This window comes from Carassius auratus, chromosome 15, assembly GCF_003368295.1.
Source record: "Carassius auratus strain Wakin chromosome 15, ASM336829v1, whole genome shotgun sequence".
In the NCBI taxonomy this organism is placed as follows: Eukaryota; Metazoa; Chordata; class Actinopteri; order Cypriniformes; family Cyprinidae; genus Carassius; species Carassius auratus.
Window position 1 is genome coordinate 16072443 of NC_039257.1, and position 20375 is coordinate 16092817.

Genomic DNA, 20375 nt, shown 5'->3' on the forward strand with positions numbered 1-20375 from the left:
GAAGCTCACAGAAGCTTTTTACACCAATCACACACAGCTACACTGTGTTATATCACCATGGTGACAAGTATGCAATTTTGATATTTCAAGAGCTGTCGACTTTGCATTGTGGAATACAGAACCTTAAATTAAAGCTTCCTCAAATATTGACAAACACAAACATGGTGCCTAGATATTGTTTCAAAACTAAAATAATGATTTTCTTTGATTACAGACATTTAAATATATTCACCTACTCACATTAACGCAAGTCTTAGCCAGCCGTCTTATAGTTTATCCTAAAACACCTCCCCCTCAGTGACACTCGACAGTCATCAAAGGTCAACTAAGACACATCTTCTTCCATACACAGCTGGTGGCAATTTATGCCCCTATGAATACGCACAACATTTGTACCATTTCCTGTAGAGTATCTCCAAATACCTGTTTAATAGTAGGAATGCGTGTGTTGCTAGGTGTGAGGTTTCCCAGGGTGTTTAAGGTGAAGTTTAATAAGTCTAGCGTCCCACACAATGCTGATCGGTCATGTGGAGGTAAAATGATTTCAGGAGTGGCATGAGTCAACATGTATTGCATTCTGAAATGTATTTCTATTCTATTCTATAATGTTACCACCATTTTTATCCTATTTGAAGTGCTGCTATCTGGACATCTGGTTTGATTTTCTCTGTTTCTTTTCGGCCAGTTATTCAAATATCTCTCTCGAACAAAAATATCTCCACTCTCACAAACAAGTTGGAAAGAAAAATCTAAATGGTGATCCCTTTAATGTCTTTACCATAACTAAAAGACAGCACTGAGATTAAATGCTAAGCAAATTATATTATTATTCATACAATAAAAAAGCAAATTTTGAAGAAATCTCAAAAGTGTTCTCTTTGTTTCACAAAGGCAACATATGCAAATATCTAATCAAATTACAAACCCGATTCCAAAAAAGTTGGGACACTGAACAAATTGTGAAAAAAAGGAATGGAATAATTTACAAATCTCATAAACTTATATTTTATTCACAATAGAATATAGATAACATATCAAATGTTGAAAGTGAGACATTTATAAATGTCATGCCAAATATTGGGTCATTTTGGATTTCACGAGAGCTACATATTCCAAAAAAGTTGGGACAGGTTGCAATAAGAGGCCAGGAAAAGTTAAATGTACATATAACGAACAGCTGGAGGACCAATTTGCAACTTATTAGGTCATTTGACAACATGATTGGGTATTAAAGGGTTAGTAAACCAAAAAATCAAAAATATGACATTTATAACTCACCCTCAAGTCATTCCAAACCTGTGAGACCTCCGTTCATCTTCAGAACACAGTTTAGGATTTTTAAGTCAGAGAGCTTTCTGCCCCTCCATTGAAACTGTGCGTATGGTATACTGTCCATGTCCAGAAAGGTAAGAAAATCATCATCAAAGTAGTCCATGTGACATCTGAGGGTCAGTTAGTATTTTTTGAAGCATTGAAAATACATTTTGGTCCAAAAACAGGAAAAACTACGACTTTATTCAGCATTGTCTTCTCTTCCGGGTCTGTTGTGAGCATGTTCACTGCAGTGTATGATATCCGGTTCGCGATGTAACCGGATCTTCTTGAACCAGTTCACCAAATCGAACTGAATCTTTTGAAACGGTTCGCCTCTCCAATAACCATTAATCCACAAATGACTTAAGCTGTTAACTTTTTTAATGTGGCTGACACTTAAAAGAGCCTCTCGCAGGGAGTCAAGATTGGCAGAGGATCACCAATTCCCCCATTGCTGCAGTGAAAAATAGTGAAGCAATATCAGAAAAATTGCAAAGAGTTTGAAGTTATCATCATCTACAGTGCATAAAATCATCCAAGGATTCAGAGAATCTGGAAAAATCTCTGAAACATAAGAAAGGGACAACATTCCTATTTCTAAACTAAACTTGAGCAACTTGTCTCCTCAGTTCCCAGACATTTGCAGACTGTTATAAAAAGAATAGGGGATGCCACACAGTGGTAAACATGGCCTTGTCCTAACTTTTTTGAGATGTGTTGATGCCATGAAATTTAAAATAATCTTATTTTTCCCTTAAAATTATGCATTTTCTCAGTTTAACATTTGATATGTCCTCTATGTTGTTTTCTGACTAAAATATTGAAATTTGAAACTTCCACATCATTGCATTCTGTTTTTATTCACAATTTGTACAGTGTCCCAACTTTTTTGGAATCAGGTTTTTAAATTTCAACATGAATTATACCAAAACCAAAACATCTACTATGTGACTGCTCTAGTTTTAGCAGAGATCTTAACAATTTTCTCATATTGTGCTCAGACTTGACAAGACAACAAAGTCTGGAATTAAAATCTGAAGATCCCACATTTTTCTCAACAAAATATCCCACGACCAAATGGATATCTCATATGACTCTGCAAAAATAGTCATCAATCACCTTTATAGACACACCATCTTATGTAATATAAATTGTCAAAACAGCTTTACAGGGATAATCACCATGAATTAATATTAGTTTTATTATTCAGATACTGCCATAAAGCAGCTCTATTATAAGTACTACAAAAATGCAGTTATCAAGTTCGAGTCAGTTCATTGTTGAGCCAATACAGTTGCCAACAAATGCCAGCAATGTTGCAAGTTGAGAAAATATTTTCATCAGGAAAGTCAGGAAACACATATTCTAGTCTACACCCTCATTTACATTGATTTGAGAATTCAACTGCAGTTGAAGTGCAGCAAATCCAACAACACTTTATCCCTCAACATAATGCAGCTCTAGATGGTATCTGGCCAAACATCACTGAGATTTGCCCCCAAAACGGCATCTCTCTTTTAACCCTGTGGAGTTGCATCACTGCAGGTCACATCAACAGCTCTGAAATTACTGGTCCCAAACCATTCACATATAAGCCTTTAAAATGACAAGAGTCCAAGATGCCTTAATGTAGATTTAGACTCAAAACATCTTCAAAACAAAATACTCTTCTTAGGTGACAAATGACTGCTTAATCACCAGTATTTGTAAATCTATGTTTGAACATATATGGCCATCTTATTTATGCTGTTTGGATGAAGTGGAGAGAAATGGAGTGCAAACTGAGGGAGGTGATGATGAGGGTGAAGTGTATTCCTCTCCCACACTGTGCTGTGACAGATAACTGAGCTGTCGGAGCTCTCCGGATGGCTGCTGACAAGACTGAATTTCACTAGAGAAGTGGTCACTGCAGCGCCCCTGTCATTTTACAAAGAGTCACTGCAGAGCAGCATAGGGTAAAAACCTGTGTGGTTTTTGGTCTTTTGTGTTAACAATATTCTTGCTGCTCTACATAGTGCATGAAAGACAATGAAGAAAAATTACAAGAAGCTTTCCTTAAACATTAAAAACATGTACATTTACCAGTCTTAATTCTATTATTTAAAAAAAAGTTTTTGTATAATAATATAATAAAGGGGAAGGGACAGATAGCCCTTCAAACAAAGATTTTTCGGGACCACACTTCAAACGAAGGGCAATGAATAATCTCGGCTGCTACAGCGAACAAAAGGACACATAAATGTAATCTTTTTTGGCATAAATAAAAATTTTAACGAAAAGTAATCATTTATTTTATGTTACATTCAATTGTGAGTTCATATTAATGGTCATGTTACTCAAAGAAATGTTTGCAAAAAAATATAATATTTGCCAAATCATATCATTACAGAATGCATGATAGTGCCACAGCATATGTCTGATCAGGGCGATAACTGCCGTAGACATTGATGGAGGCTAATCCCCCCAATAATTAGAAATCGCTAAACCATTTTCTCAAATATTGCCTATCCGAGAGAGAAAGAGAGAGAGAGAGAGAGAGAAATGGAAGCATGTATTTGCGTCTGTCCATTTATCATTTTAGACTTAAAAACAGCTATGTATCCTCTCGCTGCTGAAAAATATAATGTAGCGATTCAGTATTTAAACTGTATTTAAGAAAATTTGTGGGGCAGAGTTGACAAGTTTATTTTCTCCTGGATATGATAGCTGCGCAATTTCCGATATGTGTGTGTGTGTCAGTAAGCAGCTCATTAATCCAGAACGATAATTAAAGGCTGTAATGCACACCCCAGTATATGTGCGTATTGTAAGGAGACTTAGGTCTCTGCAGAGCAAAAGTGGGCGTTTATCACCATGTGGAGTGTTTTGAAACTGCTGGGTGTTTCTGAATCATGCAATCTAAATGATGCCCCTTACCCAACCCCACCCCTAAACCTAACGTCACTATTACATCAACTAATCAGATATCATGGTGTAAAAACACCTTGATCTCTTAACTCCCATTACTTTCCTGCAGAGACCTATACTTGATTGTAAGAGCTAGACGACGAATGATGGCGTGTGACGTCATGATAGTGGTGTCCCAATCCTTAAGGGGAAGGAGAAGGGGCATAAAATAGAAATTTTTTTTCTAATAAAAAAAAAAAAAGACATAAAACAAAATATATATTCACAGGGAATCATTGGAGAAACAAATTACAAGAAATTAACATAATAAACACAGTTAGGTATCAGATTATCATTGGAGATCGCTTTACTAAAACAGGTCATTTGTTCTTACAGGAGAGTCTGTGGGTATGTTTACACAAAAAAAGCATTTGCACTTTTGAAAAGTTTTGCATATACATACTAACATGCCAAGACGATCCCCATATTTAGAATATATTGAATTAATGGAATGCATGAAAAAAATTACAAATAAGTCATTGTCATTTTAGTATTATTTATACACTATTAGCTTACAGTATATTTTTCTATTTCAATTTAGCTATATTATTATTATTATTATTATTATTTCAGTTTCAGTCATTTTAGTATTTCACTTTTATACAGTCACAAGGAAACATTTATATTATTTTTTACTTAATAATTAAATTTAATATTATTTTAGCTTTATTTCAATAATAATAAAAAAAAACTATTTGCAATAGTTTTAATTTTATCTAATAATAATGACACACCATGCCTAACAACACCGATTATTTAGGAAAAAATCAAACTAATGCACAGTCTCTCCGGTTATTGCTTAAATACAGTACATTCAGGCCCAGGATTGTTCTGAACCAAGGTAATTTCACGATAAATATGTCAATTACAAGTAAAACGGTTCTGTATATCACCTGAAAGAGATTTGAATTATTTTAATGATCAACCTCTCAGATACTCTCATTTTCTCAAAACTGGACAGTTCCATAAAATAGAAAACTGAAAGCACAGTCCATAAATCAGCTATGAAACAAATTTTCCTCACTACTGCTCCTTTCATTTTAAGGTTGGCTGTGCAATAACAATCCCCTTATGTCAGCTCTGTTCATTTTGCAGGGTGCTGAGTGTGAGGTGGTAGAGCGGTGTGGTACGCTTGGCACCGTGCTGCTGAAAACAAAGACTTAACAACCTAAAGAGATAAAATAACACTTCCTGTCTGTCCTTTGCCAGGCCAGAATTCCTGTTTGTCTGAAATAAATCTTTGCTTAAGCTGGACATTCCACCATGAGTACGTTTCTCTTTCTCTATTCTTTCACAAGCTCTCTCTTCCTCTGTTTATATTTTATTCTCTTATGCTTCCTCTCGAGCTGCTCGACTACCCCATGGGTGTCAGAGCTTTGACTGAGAGAGGTTTAAGAGAGCTGAAATAGAGGGCTGGAGATCAGGCCACAAAGAGATAACACCTCCTGAATGTGGGTAATTGAAAAGTTTAGGAGGACAGAAGGGGAAAGAAAGAGAGCTTGTAAATGAGAGATGTGAAAGATAAACAGTACTGGTTCAAGAAACACATAAAGAGGAGAAATCACACAAGATATGCTGCCTATCATGTCATAAATTCAAGCAGTTCTCCTTTAAATTTTCTATAAGAGGTAGCCTGCAGCCTGCTTTAGATGATGATTAAAACAGTTCAAAGACCGAAAACAAAAAACTCTATCTAGAAAACTTCTATCGCCCTTCACCAACCCTACCCCTAAACCTAACCCTCACAGGAAACTTTGTGCATTTTTACTTTCTCAAAAAAACTCATTCTGTATGATTTATAAGCGTTTTGAAAAATGGGGACATGGGTTATGTCCTCATAAGTCACCCTCTCCTTGTAATACCTGTGTCATACCCATGTCATTATACAGAGATGTGTCCTGATATGTCACAAAAACAAGAGCACACACACACACACACACACACACACACACACACACACATATTTATATACACAAATAACATTTTAAATTACTTCTGTAACTCAATAAATAAACCAATCATTTTTATTTAATCAAAACAGGCCTAAGGAGACCTCAGAACTTTAGAACCAAATAAAAAATAACCTGGTTTTGCTCATAAAAAAACAATATGATTTTAATCCTTGATTTCAAACATAGGCCTACATAGCAAATAATTAATTTCTGCACTGCACTGGCTTCCCATTAAACACTGCATATATTTTTAAATCCTGCAACGCTCTAAATGGTTTAGCTCCTCAGTACTTGACTGAGCTCTTAACACATTACAGTTCTTCATGTCCACTTGGATCTCCAAAATTTCGCCAGTTGAAAATAACTACAACTATCCACACCATCTTTGTCTTGCCAGAGATGATCTGGGCCCTGGATTGTACACTTCACAACAGAAAGCCTCTTATTCAGATTTGACTCAGTATATTTTGACTGACAAACAAATAAACTATTCAGTACGAGTTACTTGGCCCTAATCCAACAGTACACGGTCAGCTATTCTTCACAGTGTGAATCATAAAAGCAACCAACAATGAATCAATATATAATTTTCAATATAACATCAAGAAAGTGTCTAAGAGGGATGTCAGACATACAGGTAAAGAACTTTAAACATGAAAGGGAAATTTAGGATAATATTTTTACTTTGGTGAACAATTTGCTTACAACAAACAGTTCTCCCAATGACTCATCTAAGATCTTTTACATTTACATTTAGCAGAAGCTTTTATCCAAAGCAACTTACAAATGAGGACAATGGAAGCAATTCAAAATCAACAAAAGAGCAATGGTATGCAAGTGCTATAACATGTCTCAGTTAGCTTGATGCAGTTCATGTAACAAGTATTAATTATTATTATATAATAAATAAAAAGAAAACAGAGAAAAAGAATAGAGCAAAAAAAGATGGAAGAGGTGTGTTTTAAGCCGATTCTTGAAGATGGCTAAGAGCTCGGACTCAGTTGGGCAGGTCATTCCACCAGGAGGGAATATTTAATTTAAAAGTCTGTGAAAGTGATTTTATGCCTCTTTGGGATGGCACAGTAAAACAATGTTCACTTGCAGCTTCTAGAGGGCACATATAGTTATTTTAACAATACAAATTGTAAAAAAAAAAAAAATAAATAAAAACTTTACAGTATTAAATAGGAAAATAGTGTGTCAATAATGCAAAATGTCAAAAGTAAACACAATTGTTTTTTGTTTTGTTTTTTGTTTTCAGTTAAAGGCAGTTCATCTTTGAATTCAGTGATGTCATCATCCAGCTCAGTTCAGTTTAAATAGTATCTGTGCAACCAAGTCAACAAAATCACTGGACATTAAGTCAAGCCAACTAAGCAAGCCAGTGGAGAAAGCAGCAAGGAACCAAAATTCCATCTGTGACAGAATAGAGAAAAAACCTTGGAAGAAACCAGGCTCACTCGAGGGGCCAGTTCTCCTCTGGCCAGACGAAACCAGCAGTTCAATTCCAGGCTGCAGCAAAGTCAGATTGTGCAGAGGACTCATCTGGATTAATTGTAAAGGTCCGTTAGAACTGTCTGGAAGTCCTGCCAAGACAGCATTGGAATAATCCAGCCTGGACAGAACAATAGCTTGAACAAGGAGTTCTTGATGTTGAATAAAACAAATCTGCAGGAATGGGAAATTTTGGCAATGGGGTCTGAGAAAGTCAGATGATCATCAATCATATGTCCAATGTTTCTGTCTGTTGTTGAAGGAGTTATGGTTGATGTGCCCAACTGGATAGTGAAATTGTGATGAAACGATGGGTTTGATGGAACCACAAGCAGTTATTGTCTCTTAGCCAAAAGGACACAATGCAGGAAAAACTTCTGTTCTCTGATCCCCTGAAATGTACTTAAAAAAACACTATGAAATTACTATTGTATATTTCCAAAAACATGGTATTACATTTCTTCGGTAATATGCATGTTACATTAAAATAAATTCAAATCCACTGCAGAGTCTGAAAAATATGTCCATTAGTTTGACTGAAGAAGGTTTTCCAATAGGTTTAATTGGTTCAATTCCAGCTGGCAAACACACACAGACAAACAAACACACATTAACACACACAAACAATGCAATTACCCATGCATGTTTATATTTATCCTGTGCAAAAGGACACATGCCAGTACATTTGTAATCCAGGGGATAAAAAGGTAATTTTAAATAAAGAACAAAAATTAATTATAAGTGTATGTAAAAAATAGATAAATCATAATAATAAACAAATAAATAATAAAAAAGAGCCTTTACTTATCAAATTTCCAATTAATTTTTTTTTTGTTTGTAGACAGTTAATCACATAAGCAGCCAATGAAAATTTGACTGAATCTTAAGCCATCGGAGCGATTTCATAGATTTGAGTAATCAATAGATCAAATTATATTCACTGTTAAACTGATTAATCAGTTAAAACTGGTTTGTAACAGTATTGTTTTATTATTTATACAGTGTTATATTATTAATTGTAATTATTATTTATATATTGTAATATTTACGTTTTTGATATTTCTATTTATTCTATTTTTTATTTATTATTATTTATTATTATTATTATTATTATTATTATTATTATTATTATTATTATTATTATTATTATTATTATTTATTTATTTTTTGGTTTTCATCTAATATTCATATTTAATATTATTTCAGCTTTATTTCAATTACCAAACAATATTTTTAATAGTTATTTATTTTAAGTTTTATCTACAAAAAATAACAACACTGATTATGAACAAGGGAGTGATTCAATAATTATTATTAATAATAATTAGAGATTGTTTTTGTAAAATATTATTTTTGAGTAATCTATAATTGATGTGCATAAAAGAACCTTAAGTCAGTTCTTACCAACAAGATCATGACAAGAAATCTATGATTTATAAAAGATGAGATTAAATTGCATAATTCTGGAAGGCCTTTCTAGTATTTCAAATCACAAAAGGAAACACAATTAATCTTTGAAAGAACAAAGACAAACTTCTGAACAAGAGAGCAAGAGGAGGGATCTAATCAAATATGCTTTTGGTGACACATAAAGGGCTTATCAAACTCATTATCAGTAAAATGGGCATCAGATGAATCAATGTGAACTGCAATCGCCAAAGCCCCTCAGCTCACTGCCAGACAGCACTCATTAACACTCCACAATAGAAATTAAAGGGACTCAATTGTTGAGGACAGCCGTGGTCCAGTAATTTAACATCAGGGAACTGTTTCTCTCTCTCTCTCCACCCCCAATCCCCCGGTCACTCATCATTCTCTTAACCCGTCTGGTGCCTTGGTAAATGGACTGCATTTATATAGCGCTTTCAACAGACCACATGGCCATCCAAAGCACTTTACAAGTTGCCTCACATTCACCCATTCACACACTCATTCATACACTGACTGCAGTGTCAGCCATTCAAGGCACCATTCAGTTCATCGGGAGCAGCTGAGGTTAGGTGTCTTGCTCAAGGACACCTCGACATTTGGTCAGGTGGAGCCGGGGATTGAACCACCAACCTTCCAGTTTGTAGACAAACGACATGAACCACTGAGCCACTGCCTTCCATATTGCTCATTTTCTCTTTTTCTGTCCTGCATACTTTAGTTTCATGCCACACTTCATGCAGCTAGTTCTATGTCAACACTTCAGCCGCTGCTCTCAAATGCAATAAAATAAAAAAAAATATATATATATATATATATATATATATATATACACACACACACACACACACACAACACTTGAAATAGAAATCTTTGCTAACATTACAAAGATTTTTACTTCAAATTAACAAAGTATATAGGAATAGAAACATTCACAATGTCTTCTCAGTCCTACTCACATTCTCTAAAGACCAGCAAAACCACATAAGTCAGTTTCATATGTGCAAATGACTAGTTGTCAGTTTCTATTGATTGTAAGAGAAAAACTGCTGATAAGGGGCATGATGCTTGCTTGCATAAGCCATGATTAACTAGATTACTCTGTGTGATGAAGGCAGTGCAACATGGGTAACATGGCAGGTTGTGATGCGTTCAGCAGCCCTGCGGTTCTGTAACCTCCTTGTGTCTTGGTATCTTAAGTCAAATCCCACTGTCTGCTAGTTAGAAGTGACAGCAACACATCTGCTGTCATCCATTAATGAATGATGACGCACCTGGGTAGCCAAATGGAGATCAGGTGAAATCTGCCCTGACACTGTTAGCTTTGGGGAGAATCTAATGTCAGAACAGTTATACAGCTATTAGGGCAACCTGAAAGGATTTATATATGAGGACAGCACATGAACACACAAAAATACAATATTTTAATTTACTAAATCATTATAATAAAAAAAGTCATTTCACAATTGCCTATTTATATAAACTTTTTTTTCTTTTCTTTTTTACAGCAAAGAGTTTTATGCCAATTTCTTGCATTTTCATGAATTTCAAACGACAAAACATTTTTTTTGTCTGTCTTTTTAAAATTCACATAGAATATACATAGAATATATTCAGCTCACTTTCTCTGCTTGCTGGTTTGAGATGCATTGTCCAGAGTTCAGAGTTTTTGCCATATGAAATGAGACTTTTAGTGTAGTATGTAATATTTACATCCTTGTATTTCTGAAACTGGATATGAATAGAAACTGGAAACAAAGAGACACACACACACATATATATATATATATATATATATATATATATATATATATATATATATATATATATATATATATATATATATATATATATATATATATATGCAAACTTGATTATATCCATCTTCAGTGGTATTTATAGTGTAAGAGGTTGTCACATAACAGAATATAAGCAGGCAATTGGCAGCAAAGGTTAAAAATAAGAAGCATTAATTTACATTTACATTATTTATTTGGCAGACACTTTTATCCAAAGCGACTTGGATGTCATTCAGTTTATACTTTTTTATTAGTTCATGTACTCCTTGGAAATCAAACCAATGACCTTGGTGTGGCTTATGTTTCAATGAATTGTGCATGCTTGTTTAAACATGAATATGCATTATGAGGCTAAATGTAGACCATAAAAAAGAATGATTAGCAGTTTCTATGTAAGTTTGCACAAACACTGAGCTAATGAGAATGAACATGAGATGAATTGGTTGAATTAATGAAGACAAAGATAAATGAAGATAAAGCATTTTAAACATCAGGAAACCAAGAGCCACACTAGAATTTTCCACACTTTGAGCCACTGCATTAGAAAGCCAACTTCATTCAAAGATCCTCCATGCTGTATTTATTTAACCTTCTTTGTCACGTGCCAAAAGCCTTTAAGACTAGCAGAGCAGCAAATAAAAGGCACCTTGCAGGTGAGAACTTAACAAACTGAGTTTAGAATTACAGGCTCCAGCTTCCAGTCTAAACTCAATCAGATTCCCTTCCCTCTCTCTCACTGAGGCAAAGGCACCCTGAATTAAACTGGATGGAATCAATGTTCACTGAACTAGAGACAAAGAAAAAGGGGCTTGAAGTTGATGACCTCTCCATTATGATTTGAATATGAGTAACTTAAGAACATTCATTACGTGAAAATTATATCAGTTCCAGTCAGTAATGACCCTGACATATGCTTATGTTGATTTTAGCATAGATATTTTAATCTCATACTATACCATACACATGAAAACAAACCTTGATAATGCATGAAGCAAGTATGCAAGCTATATATATATATATATATATATATATATATATATATATATATATATATATATAAATATGTATGTATGAATGTATATATATATATATATATATATATATATATATATATATATATATATATATATATATATATATATATATATATGTATTCAGTGTATGTATATATTCAAATAGATTTTTGTATTTGTAATATTTCACAATATTACTGTTTTTAATGTATTTTTGATCAAATATATACAGCCTTGGTCAACATAAAAACATTGTTACTTTCTAACAAAAACATTAAAAAAAATCTTACAGACCCCAAACTTTTTAAATGCTTATAATGGCTATTATTTCTGACTGGTGTTATAGGGCAAGTTACACAACATTTTTAAGAACTCTTTAACATAAAATGGTCATATTTCAACCTAAAATAAAATAAATAAAAAAATGGAGTGAAATGTGACCAGGACATGTCTTTGTTAGGATTCACCCACCCAATATACTCGTCAGGCAACAGACTATTACTCACCTCCAACAAACTGCACGCCTCCCGCTGCACGTCCGACAGTTCTGGAGATGAGTTCTGATATGCAGCAGCCCATGACCGCGGTGAGTGCCACCAGCAGCAGCAGGCCACATCCAACCCCCGTCACGACTGTACAGATCTGCCACTCCATACTAGGGATACCCTGAAAGCTTGCATAGCGCCCGCACTGCTCCAGCATGATCGTAGCCTGCCTCTCTTCGTCCCGAACTGGGTACGAGCACCGCCGGAAAGTACCGAAGGACACTGGCTTATCCATTTGTGAGCCCAGCAGCCAGTAGGGCATGAAGAACCCCACGCAGGAAGCTGCTGCGCTCAGCAGGGACACCAGAGCCCAGATCATACCCGTACACGTGAGGCTGGATGCCATTCTGGAGAAATTTCTTTAAATATTGGCTACAATTCCAGAAGAGAGTTTGGAAAAGAGGATATCAGACACACAAAAAAATTTCATTAAAATAATAAAATAATAATTCCTTTTGCTTTGCTGGAAAGATGATGTCTATCTCCATACACTCTTCACCGCTGTTGTGTGTGCAGTCCCCTGAGAAGAAGCAATAAAACACATTGTCCCCTCAGTCTTCACAGTAAAGGTTCACTAGATTCACAATTCCTGCTATACTATATATGCATTGTACACTACCAGTCAAAAGTCTGGGGTCATTCAAATTCAAATTATTACTTTTATTCAACAAGAATTGATGAAATTTATCAATATTTACAGTAACATATATATATATATATATATATATATATATATATATATATATATATATATATATATATATATATATATATATTCATTTGAACTTCCTAATAATAAAAGGATCCTGAAAGTCATAGTTTACTGCAATCAGCACAGCTGATTTATACAAACAGCCCCCAAACTTCTGAAAAGTAGTGCACTTTTTAAGCTTAGATTATGTGTCCAAATGTATCTGGCCACTTCATTTTATTATTTTGCTTCACATTTTCATTCCTAAAGTGTTATTAGTGATTAGCTGTAGTTCAAAATTATATGAAAATATATTAATCAAAGTTTTATAACATAAACTAACATAGCTTATGAAGTTTAATTTAATATTTGTTATATTGTTACTTAAAGTTGCCAACCAATTTTTTCATGAAAAGCTGATTGTGAAGTCTAACATCTACTATTTGCACAAAAGATTACAGGTGGTCACTAGATTAAAAAGAAAGAAAGAAAGAAAGAAAGAAAGAAAGAAAGAAAGAAAGAAAGAAAGAAAAAGAAAAAGAAAAAGAAAAAAAAATAAACGTTTCATGTGGTAACACCTATTCAATTTTTTTCTATTTGATATGACTAAAAAAATCTGAATAAAGGAAGTTGAATAGAAACTCATTTTAAGGGTTGGAACTCCTTATGGTAACAGTTGCACATTTTCACTTTTTACTATATTAATCTCTTATAATAAGATATAATATGCATGATATATCAGCTGTGCTCATATATCATATGTGTATTTATATTTTAGGATTTTATGAATTATGTAATGCAATCGTATGTATTAACAATATGAATGTAAATTACTATAAAGTCTCAAACGTCTTATATTTACAGAAGATAAAGGGGAGAAATCCTACAAATCTCAACAGACTATTATTAGTGACAATTCATGACAGTCCTATTACACATTATGCACGCTATGCAAAAGACGCCATCATGCAAAACCATAAATATTCATAAAAACATCTCATGTGATAACTTACATAGATGTATTCTGACTGGTGTGTTAATTTCAAATTCCGGTCCAGCTGCCTGGGACCGTGGAGAAGAAATAAACTTTGTCCGCTGAACGGGCGCAACTCGCGGTACGCGCGCAGAAACATGCATTTAATTCCTTACTTGAAGTCTGATGAGATCTGCTTGTGCCTTTCTGTTTATTTCACTGTCACTCCTGCAGGAAAGCGCTAAAATAATCCCAGTGTATTTCAGAAGACACGAGACATATTGAGCTCTGTCCGTGGCACTGAGCGCACTGTGGCAGCTAAGAGACAACACGAGCGCGAGCCGCGCTCTCTTGGCTCACTCTCTCGAGGCTCCTCCCACAGCTCTACTGCCTTTCAATCACGGCGGGGCTAGTTGTGACGCTTTTTACCCCAGTTTATATTTCATATGATAAATTTGTTTTGAAATCAGTTTCTGTAAAGACAAGTAAAGTCTTTACTTAAAGACCCCCCTCCAAAAAAAGATCATAAATACCTAGGTGTAAAAGATGCAGTTCATTTATCATACATTAATGCTTTTCAGTGACTACATGGGTTAAAAATATAATTATTATAATTAAATAATATTATTAAATTAATAAATAATTTAAAATAATAATAAGAATAAGAATAAAAGCAAAATACAAAGAAAGAAAAAAGAAAAGAAAATAAATAGTCCTCTCAAAGCAAGGGTTCATGGGCCCCCATGGGACACAATGGAGTACTAGGGGGTCAATAGAAAAGTTTACTGAGGCAAAGGCAAAAAAGTAAAATCAAATAAGTAATAAATTAAGTTAATATCACACTATTAACCCTAATAAGTTCACAGAACTAAAAAAAATAAGAGATTTAACAATTACACAAAAACATTTAAGTGGTGTTTTTGAATGTTTTAAGTTAAAAATTATATTTCCTGTTCCCTTAAATTATCTCAATGTTATCTTATAAATATTGATATTTCTCAATTTATAATTAGGGAATAATTCTTTTTTTAAAACTCATATAATGTGGGAAATACACTCAAATTTAGTCTTTTGTTGTCCTTCTTCAACCTAACCACAGGCTCTACTCTTCACCACAACAATAACACTACAAAACCAACGTAACAGAAACCTTTGTAAATTCTAATATGACACAACATTTAAGCACTAACTTATGTCCCTCTATGTTAATCTTGTGTAAAAACAAACAAAATAATACTTAATTTCTACATTCCCCCCCCCCCCCCCCCCCTTGTTTTCTGATGCAAAGCATGCTGGGAACTAGAAAACGCAATCATTTTAAGTTTACATTACTACAACAAAACAGAACTTATTTAAATTAAATCCAATTAACTTTTATTTTAATTTTTTTTACTTTATTTTTTTTTATTTTTTTTTATTTTTTTTTTCTCCATCAGTTCAGTTATTGAATGGCAGTAAATAAACTAAAGATAAACCAATCACCCTGGAACCCAAAACTGGTTTCCCACTGAAGCTAACCGGGGCTGAGCCTGGTCAGTACCTGGATGGGAGACCTCCTGCAAACTAGGTTGCTGCTGGAAGAGGTGCTGGTGAGGCCAGCAGGGGGTGCTCCCCCTTTGGTCTGTGTGGGTCCTAGTGCCCAGTGTAGTGATGGGGACACGATACTGTCAACATGCACTCTCATTCAGATGAGACGTTAAACCGAGGTCCTGACTCTCTGTGGTCATTAAAAATCCAAGGATGTCTTTTGAAAAGAGTAGAGGTGTGACCTCGGCATCTTGGCTAAATTCCCCCATTGGCCTCTGACCATCATGGCCTCCTAACAATCCCCATGTCCGCTGATTGGCTTCAACACTCTGTCTCCTCTCTACCAGTAAGCTGGTGTGTGGTGGGTGTCCTAGCGCAATATGGCTGCCGTTGCATTATCCAGGTAGATGCTGCACGCTGGTGGTGGATGAGGATATACCCCCTGACAATGTAAAGTGCTTCGAGTGCCTAGAAAAGCTATATAAATGTAAGGAATTATTATCTTCATTCATCATGACTTATACACAGAAAGCATAATCTCATCTACTACTTCAAAGTTCAAGTCAGCTGAGCACAAATGCTCGCTGTGCAAAATAAACACTGCAATTGCTTAGTAGCAAATTACCTTACATTTTTAAAAGTGTCAAGAGCCAAACTAAAGCAAACACTGATCTCCATGATGGTGGCATCATTTTAACCAATAAAACATCAAGATCCAATCCTCTGTAATTCTTAATAACAGCAGATGTTCATTACTAATGCAAAATCATCATTTAATTAGTCACTTCATTTTTGCATTAACTTTAAGTCTGAGGACTTGGGATATGACTTGAAGACTTGCTTGTGACTTGAAAGTCCAACCTCAGAATAGTATTGAAATAACTTTGATATGATTAAACTAACTCAATATACTAAACCAACTAACCAACTGTAAATAATAAATAATGCATGATAATATAATGTGACAAAAATAAACAATAAATATAATTTAACTAAATGTAAGAAACTAAATTATTTTCCAAATAATATTTTACACATATTTACATTTTCATATAGAAATTAAAATAAATTCACTAAATTAGGACTTGACTAATGAGTGCAAAATAAGCCATTGACTAAAAAGCTGCTTAGGGAGAGTTGTGGTAGGGCTGATAGGATGGAGGAACATGTGTAAAGCTCAAGAGATGCTGGTGCAAAGTGGTGCATGCTGGAGGAGTGACCACAGTTGTGAATAATTCACAAAGGCTTCACATCCAGAAACACTACAGAGAGCGTAACCCTGTGACTCACCTCCTTTTTCCATTTAATCTCTCTTAAGAGAAATGGGTTGAAATTCAATTGTTTTTGCCCTTGTGGGTGCAATATCTGTAGTTGTTGTGATTATTCATTGTCAAGGTAACTCCCCTTTCCCCTGGCAAGGTGAAGTTAATGCCAAGGCACTGGTTTGAAGTGATTTGTTGCATTTTAACGGCAGTTATGGCTGCAATTGGTTGGGGAATTAAACTGACAGCAAGTATTGTCACTGCTTACATGTGCTTTTTTATATTGAGAAAATCTTTCTGCATCTCTATTATAGTCTCCCCACAACCTAGGTAATTTCAGGTTTTACCTTTATGGTGACAATATTATCCTATCTTTATGCACAATATTTGTTCCCTGCATTTATGCAAAACCTGACCCACATACGTATTTATACAGTTAAAAACATAAAACTGCTAAACCAAGTAATAACCCTAAAATGTTTTATTTAAAATATATTTAATAATGGACTATAAACAATATAAATGATATAATAATAATTATTATTATATTATATCGTTGTCATTATCATATTATATATATTATAATTCTTCTACACTGGAAACCAGATATGTTTTATTCAAATATACTGAAATGCTTAAATAATGATTTATCTATCTAGAACATTAGAACATGTAACATTTCACTTCAATGACACACTCGAAGGGTGACGCCGTAATTTCTGGATATTTTAGTTTTTTTTTTTTTTTTTGCGCTAACGGCAACAGCTCGAAGCGCGGAACTAATGTGTCAACCTCTGGTTGTTGCAGTGGGACGTTTTTGCTTGTTACTCAAAACAGCTTCCTGGAGGTTGACGTGGACGTTGATAATGGCAGAGACTAAAGCAGAGCTGTCAATTGATGCTTCAAACCTTAACACCTCTAACAACAGCGGGAATGCGTCCTCACAGCCCAACAACCCTCTATCCAGAAAACTCAACAAGATCCTGGAGACCAGGTTGGACAATGATAAGGTTTGTGACAGTCTGTTCGCATTTGCTAACTTCTTAGATCGTGGTGCACCTGACACTACAGATTGTTTGCACGAAATTAGTAATGCTTATACTACTACTACTACTACTACTAATAATAATAATAATAAGACCGACAAATAAATAAATAATTTCCGAGTCATTAATTTTTATATTAAATTGCACATACAATTTTTCATTAAAATGTTTTGCAGTAACGTGTCTCAGATTCAAACATGCATGATATAACCGTCCTCAATTAGAGATAGGATAAGTGCCAAAATGTACCATGATATTATATTTTATTAAAAATAATGGTAAATAATATATTTCAGTAGTGGGGTGTTCTGCATGTCAAACCCTAACAGAAAACTACATTGGTACACGTCTATGTTATAACATGGTAACTCTTCAGGGGCTCAATTCTTATTATTATATTTTAATAACTTTTCATTGTCTATATTCTCTAGGTTGTATTTCCGTGTAGTAAAGGTTGTTCAGAAGTACTTAGTAAACACCATGGGTGAAATAGGAAACTTGTCAGGCTTCCAAAAAAAAAAAAAAGAAAAAAGAAAGGCATATCTTGGAAGCCCGTTTAGCCTGAGCATCTGTAACTTCGTTTTAAGAATACGATTAAGACTATGTACAAAAACCTTGGCAAGACTTCATTATAAAGGAATAGTGGGTGAAAATTAAACGATAAGGATTGTGCCCGAACAACACAGAACTACTGCAGCAAAGTGACAGCAAACCTCAGTAATCACATTGAAGAGAAGACCCTGATTTCCCCCCAAAACTGAATTTATTGAATGATGTAAATTCAACATCCAAGAAAGAACACTAATTGCTAAACATGTAATCACAGACATTAATGCTAAATTGAGAAAAAAAAGATGCCATGATAATAAAACCTGGAAATTTTGAGCACCAGGATGAACTTCAACATCTAGCCCGGCCAGATTAATCACTGGGTTTGACTATTATCAAACCACTGATGATAGATTTGGAAGGAAAAATCAAAAGTTGCATAAATCTATTGTAAGAGGGTTGGAAGTAAATAATAAAGAAATATTGAATATTTCCCAGTTGTCAACAATTTTGTCTAACCCATTTATAATACTTTTAAGTAAAACGTACTGAAATTCTTGTACTAGGTGTTTTTATGGTACTAAAATAAAAGGTACTAAAAGAATATATGGTACTTCCGTGTTTCATGTCTGAAAAAATATTTGTAGTTTGTTTTGTTTTTGGTTTTTTAGTACGTGGAGAAGCATGACATTATGATGTTTTTTTTTTTAGACATGTTACAATGGTAATGTCATGTTTTTTTCTTTTTCCAAACATAAATCATGGTGCCATATAATGTAGCCTATGGTAAGGGTCAGTAAAGTTACTTTCTTATGTTTCTTCAGCATCAGATCAGCATATTAAAATTATTTCTGAAGGGTTATGTGACACTGAAAAAAAAAATATTTAAATAATTTTGAATAATAAAATTTTAACTATAATAAAACAGAAAACAGTTCTTTAAAATTTAAATAATGTTTCATGATATTGCTGTTTTACTGTATCGTTGATTGGATAAATGCAGCTTAGGATACTTCTTATTAAAAGAATCAGCTTTTGAACATTAGTCTTTAACGAACAACCAACAATTGCCATACCATCGCTGTACTGTACCATTGTACTACTATAGTACATTTATTGGTGAAGGTGTTTGCAGTAATATTATTTTGATCAGAACATGCATTATAATTTTTTAAATGCAGTTATGTCTTCTGATGTTCATAGGTAACATGCAGTTTCTTCACTTATCTCCTTATTTTGTTTCTTTCTAGGAGATGCTGGAAGCGTTGAAATCTCTCTCTGTGTTTTTCACTGAGAACAGCCTGAGAACCAGGAGGAACCTCCGAGGAGACATAGAGAGACGCAGCCTTTCCATCAATGAAGAGTTTGTACGGATATTTCAAGAAGTGACAGAGGTAAATTCAGAATGACGGTTCTATACAGGAGCTCAAAAGTGTATATTTAAAAAGCAGTATGTATATGTATATTTAAAATCATCCTGTTATATTACATAAAATGCTTGTGAGACTGTTAAATAATCAAAAAATACTATTATATTTTGAAAGTTTATATTTTATAGTTTTTATTTTAATTTTAGTTGAAGTCTTAATTTTGTTGTGAGTTTTTTGTAAGTTTTTGTTTTTAAATTTATATTTAGCTTTCATTTATATTTATTTCAGTTTTAGTAATTTTAGTACTTGTCAACATCTTATAAGGTATATTATATTTAAATTACAAAGTCTATTTATGCATTTCACTTCTGTACTCTAGCAAACACTGGAAACTATTTGGTTTGGGTTGGCAATAAGTTTTTTTTAATAAATAGCTTATTTGAGCTTATAAAAACATTTACATTGT

General features: G+C 34.0%; 2 protein-coding genes across 4 annotated transcripts in view; one reads left to right on the forward strand and one right to left on the reverse strand.

The window, feature by feature from the left end:
• LOC113115249 (LHFPL tetraspan subfamily member 6 protein) overlaps window positions 1–14518 on the reverse strand; it is a 129649-nt gene extending 115131 nt beyond the window's left edge. Inside the window, exons 1-3 of one of the 3 annotated variants that reach the window (XM_026282689.1) lie at window positions 14196–14518; window positions 12453–13011; window positions 7420–8284 (exon numbers count right to left, since the gene is read on the reverse strand). In XM_026282689.1, the coding sequence (XP_026138474.1) occupies window positions 8184–8284; window positions 12453–12837 (486 nt within the window). In that variant the 5' untranslated portion in view covers window positions 12838–13011; window positions 14196–14518 and the 3' untranslated portion in view covers window positions 7420–8183. Of the gene's footprint in view, window positions 1–7419; window positions 8285–12452; window positions 13012–14195 lie in introns of those variants that run through there. The other 2 variants (XM_026282688.1, XM_026282687.1) reach the window with 2 other exon arrangements.
• Window positions 14519–17752: 3234 nt separating this feature from the next.
• Window positions 17753–20375, forward strand: part of cog6 (component of oligomeric golgi complex 6) — a 67895-nt gene continuing 65272 nt past the window's right edge. The window contains exons 1-2 of the mRNA XM_026282690.1: window positions 17753–17954; window positions 19790–19933. Coding sequence (XP_026138475.1) covers window positions 17811–17954; window positions 19790–19933 — 288 coding nt within the window. The 5' untranslated portion in view covers window positions 17753–17810. The remainder of the gene's footprint in view (window positions 17955–19789; window positions 19934–20375) is intronic.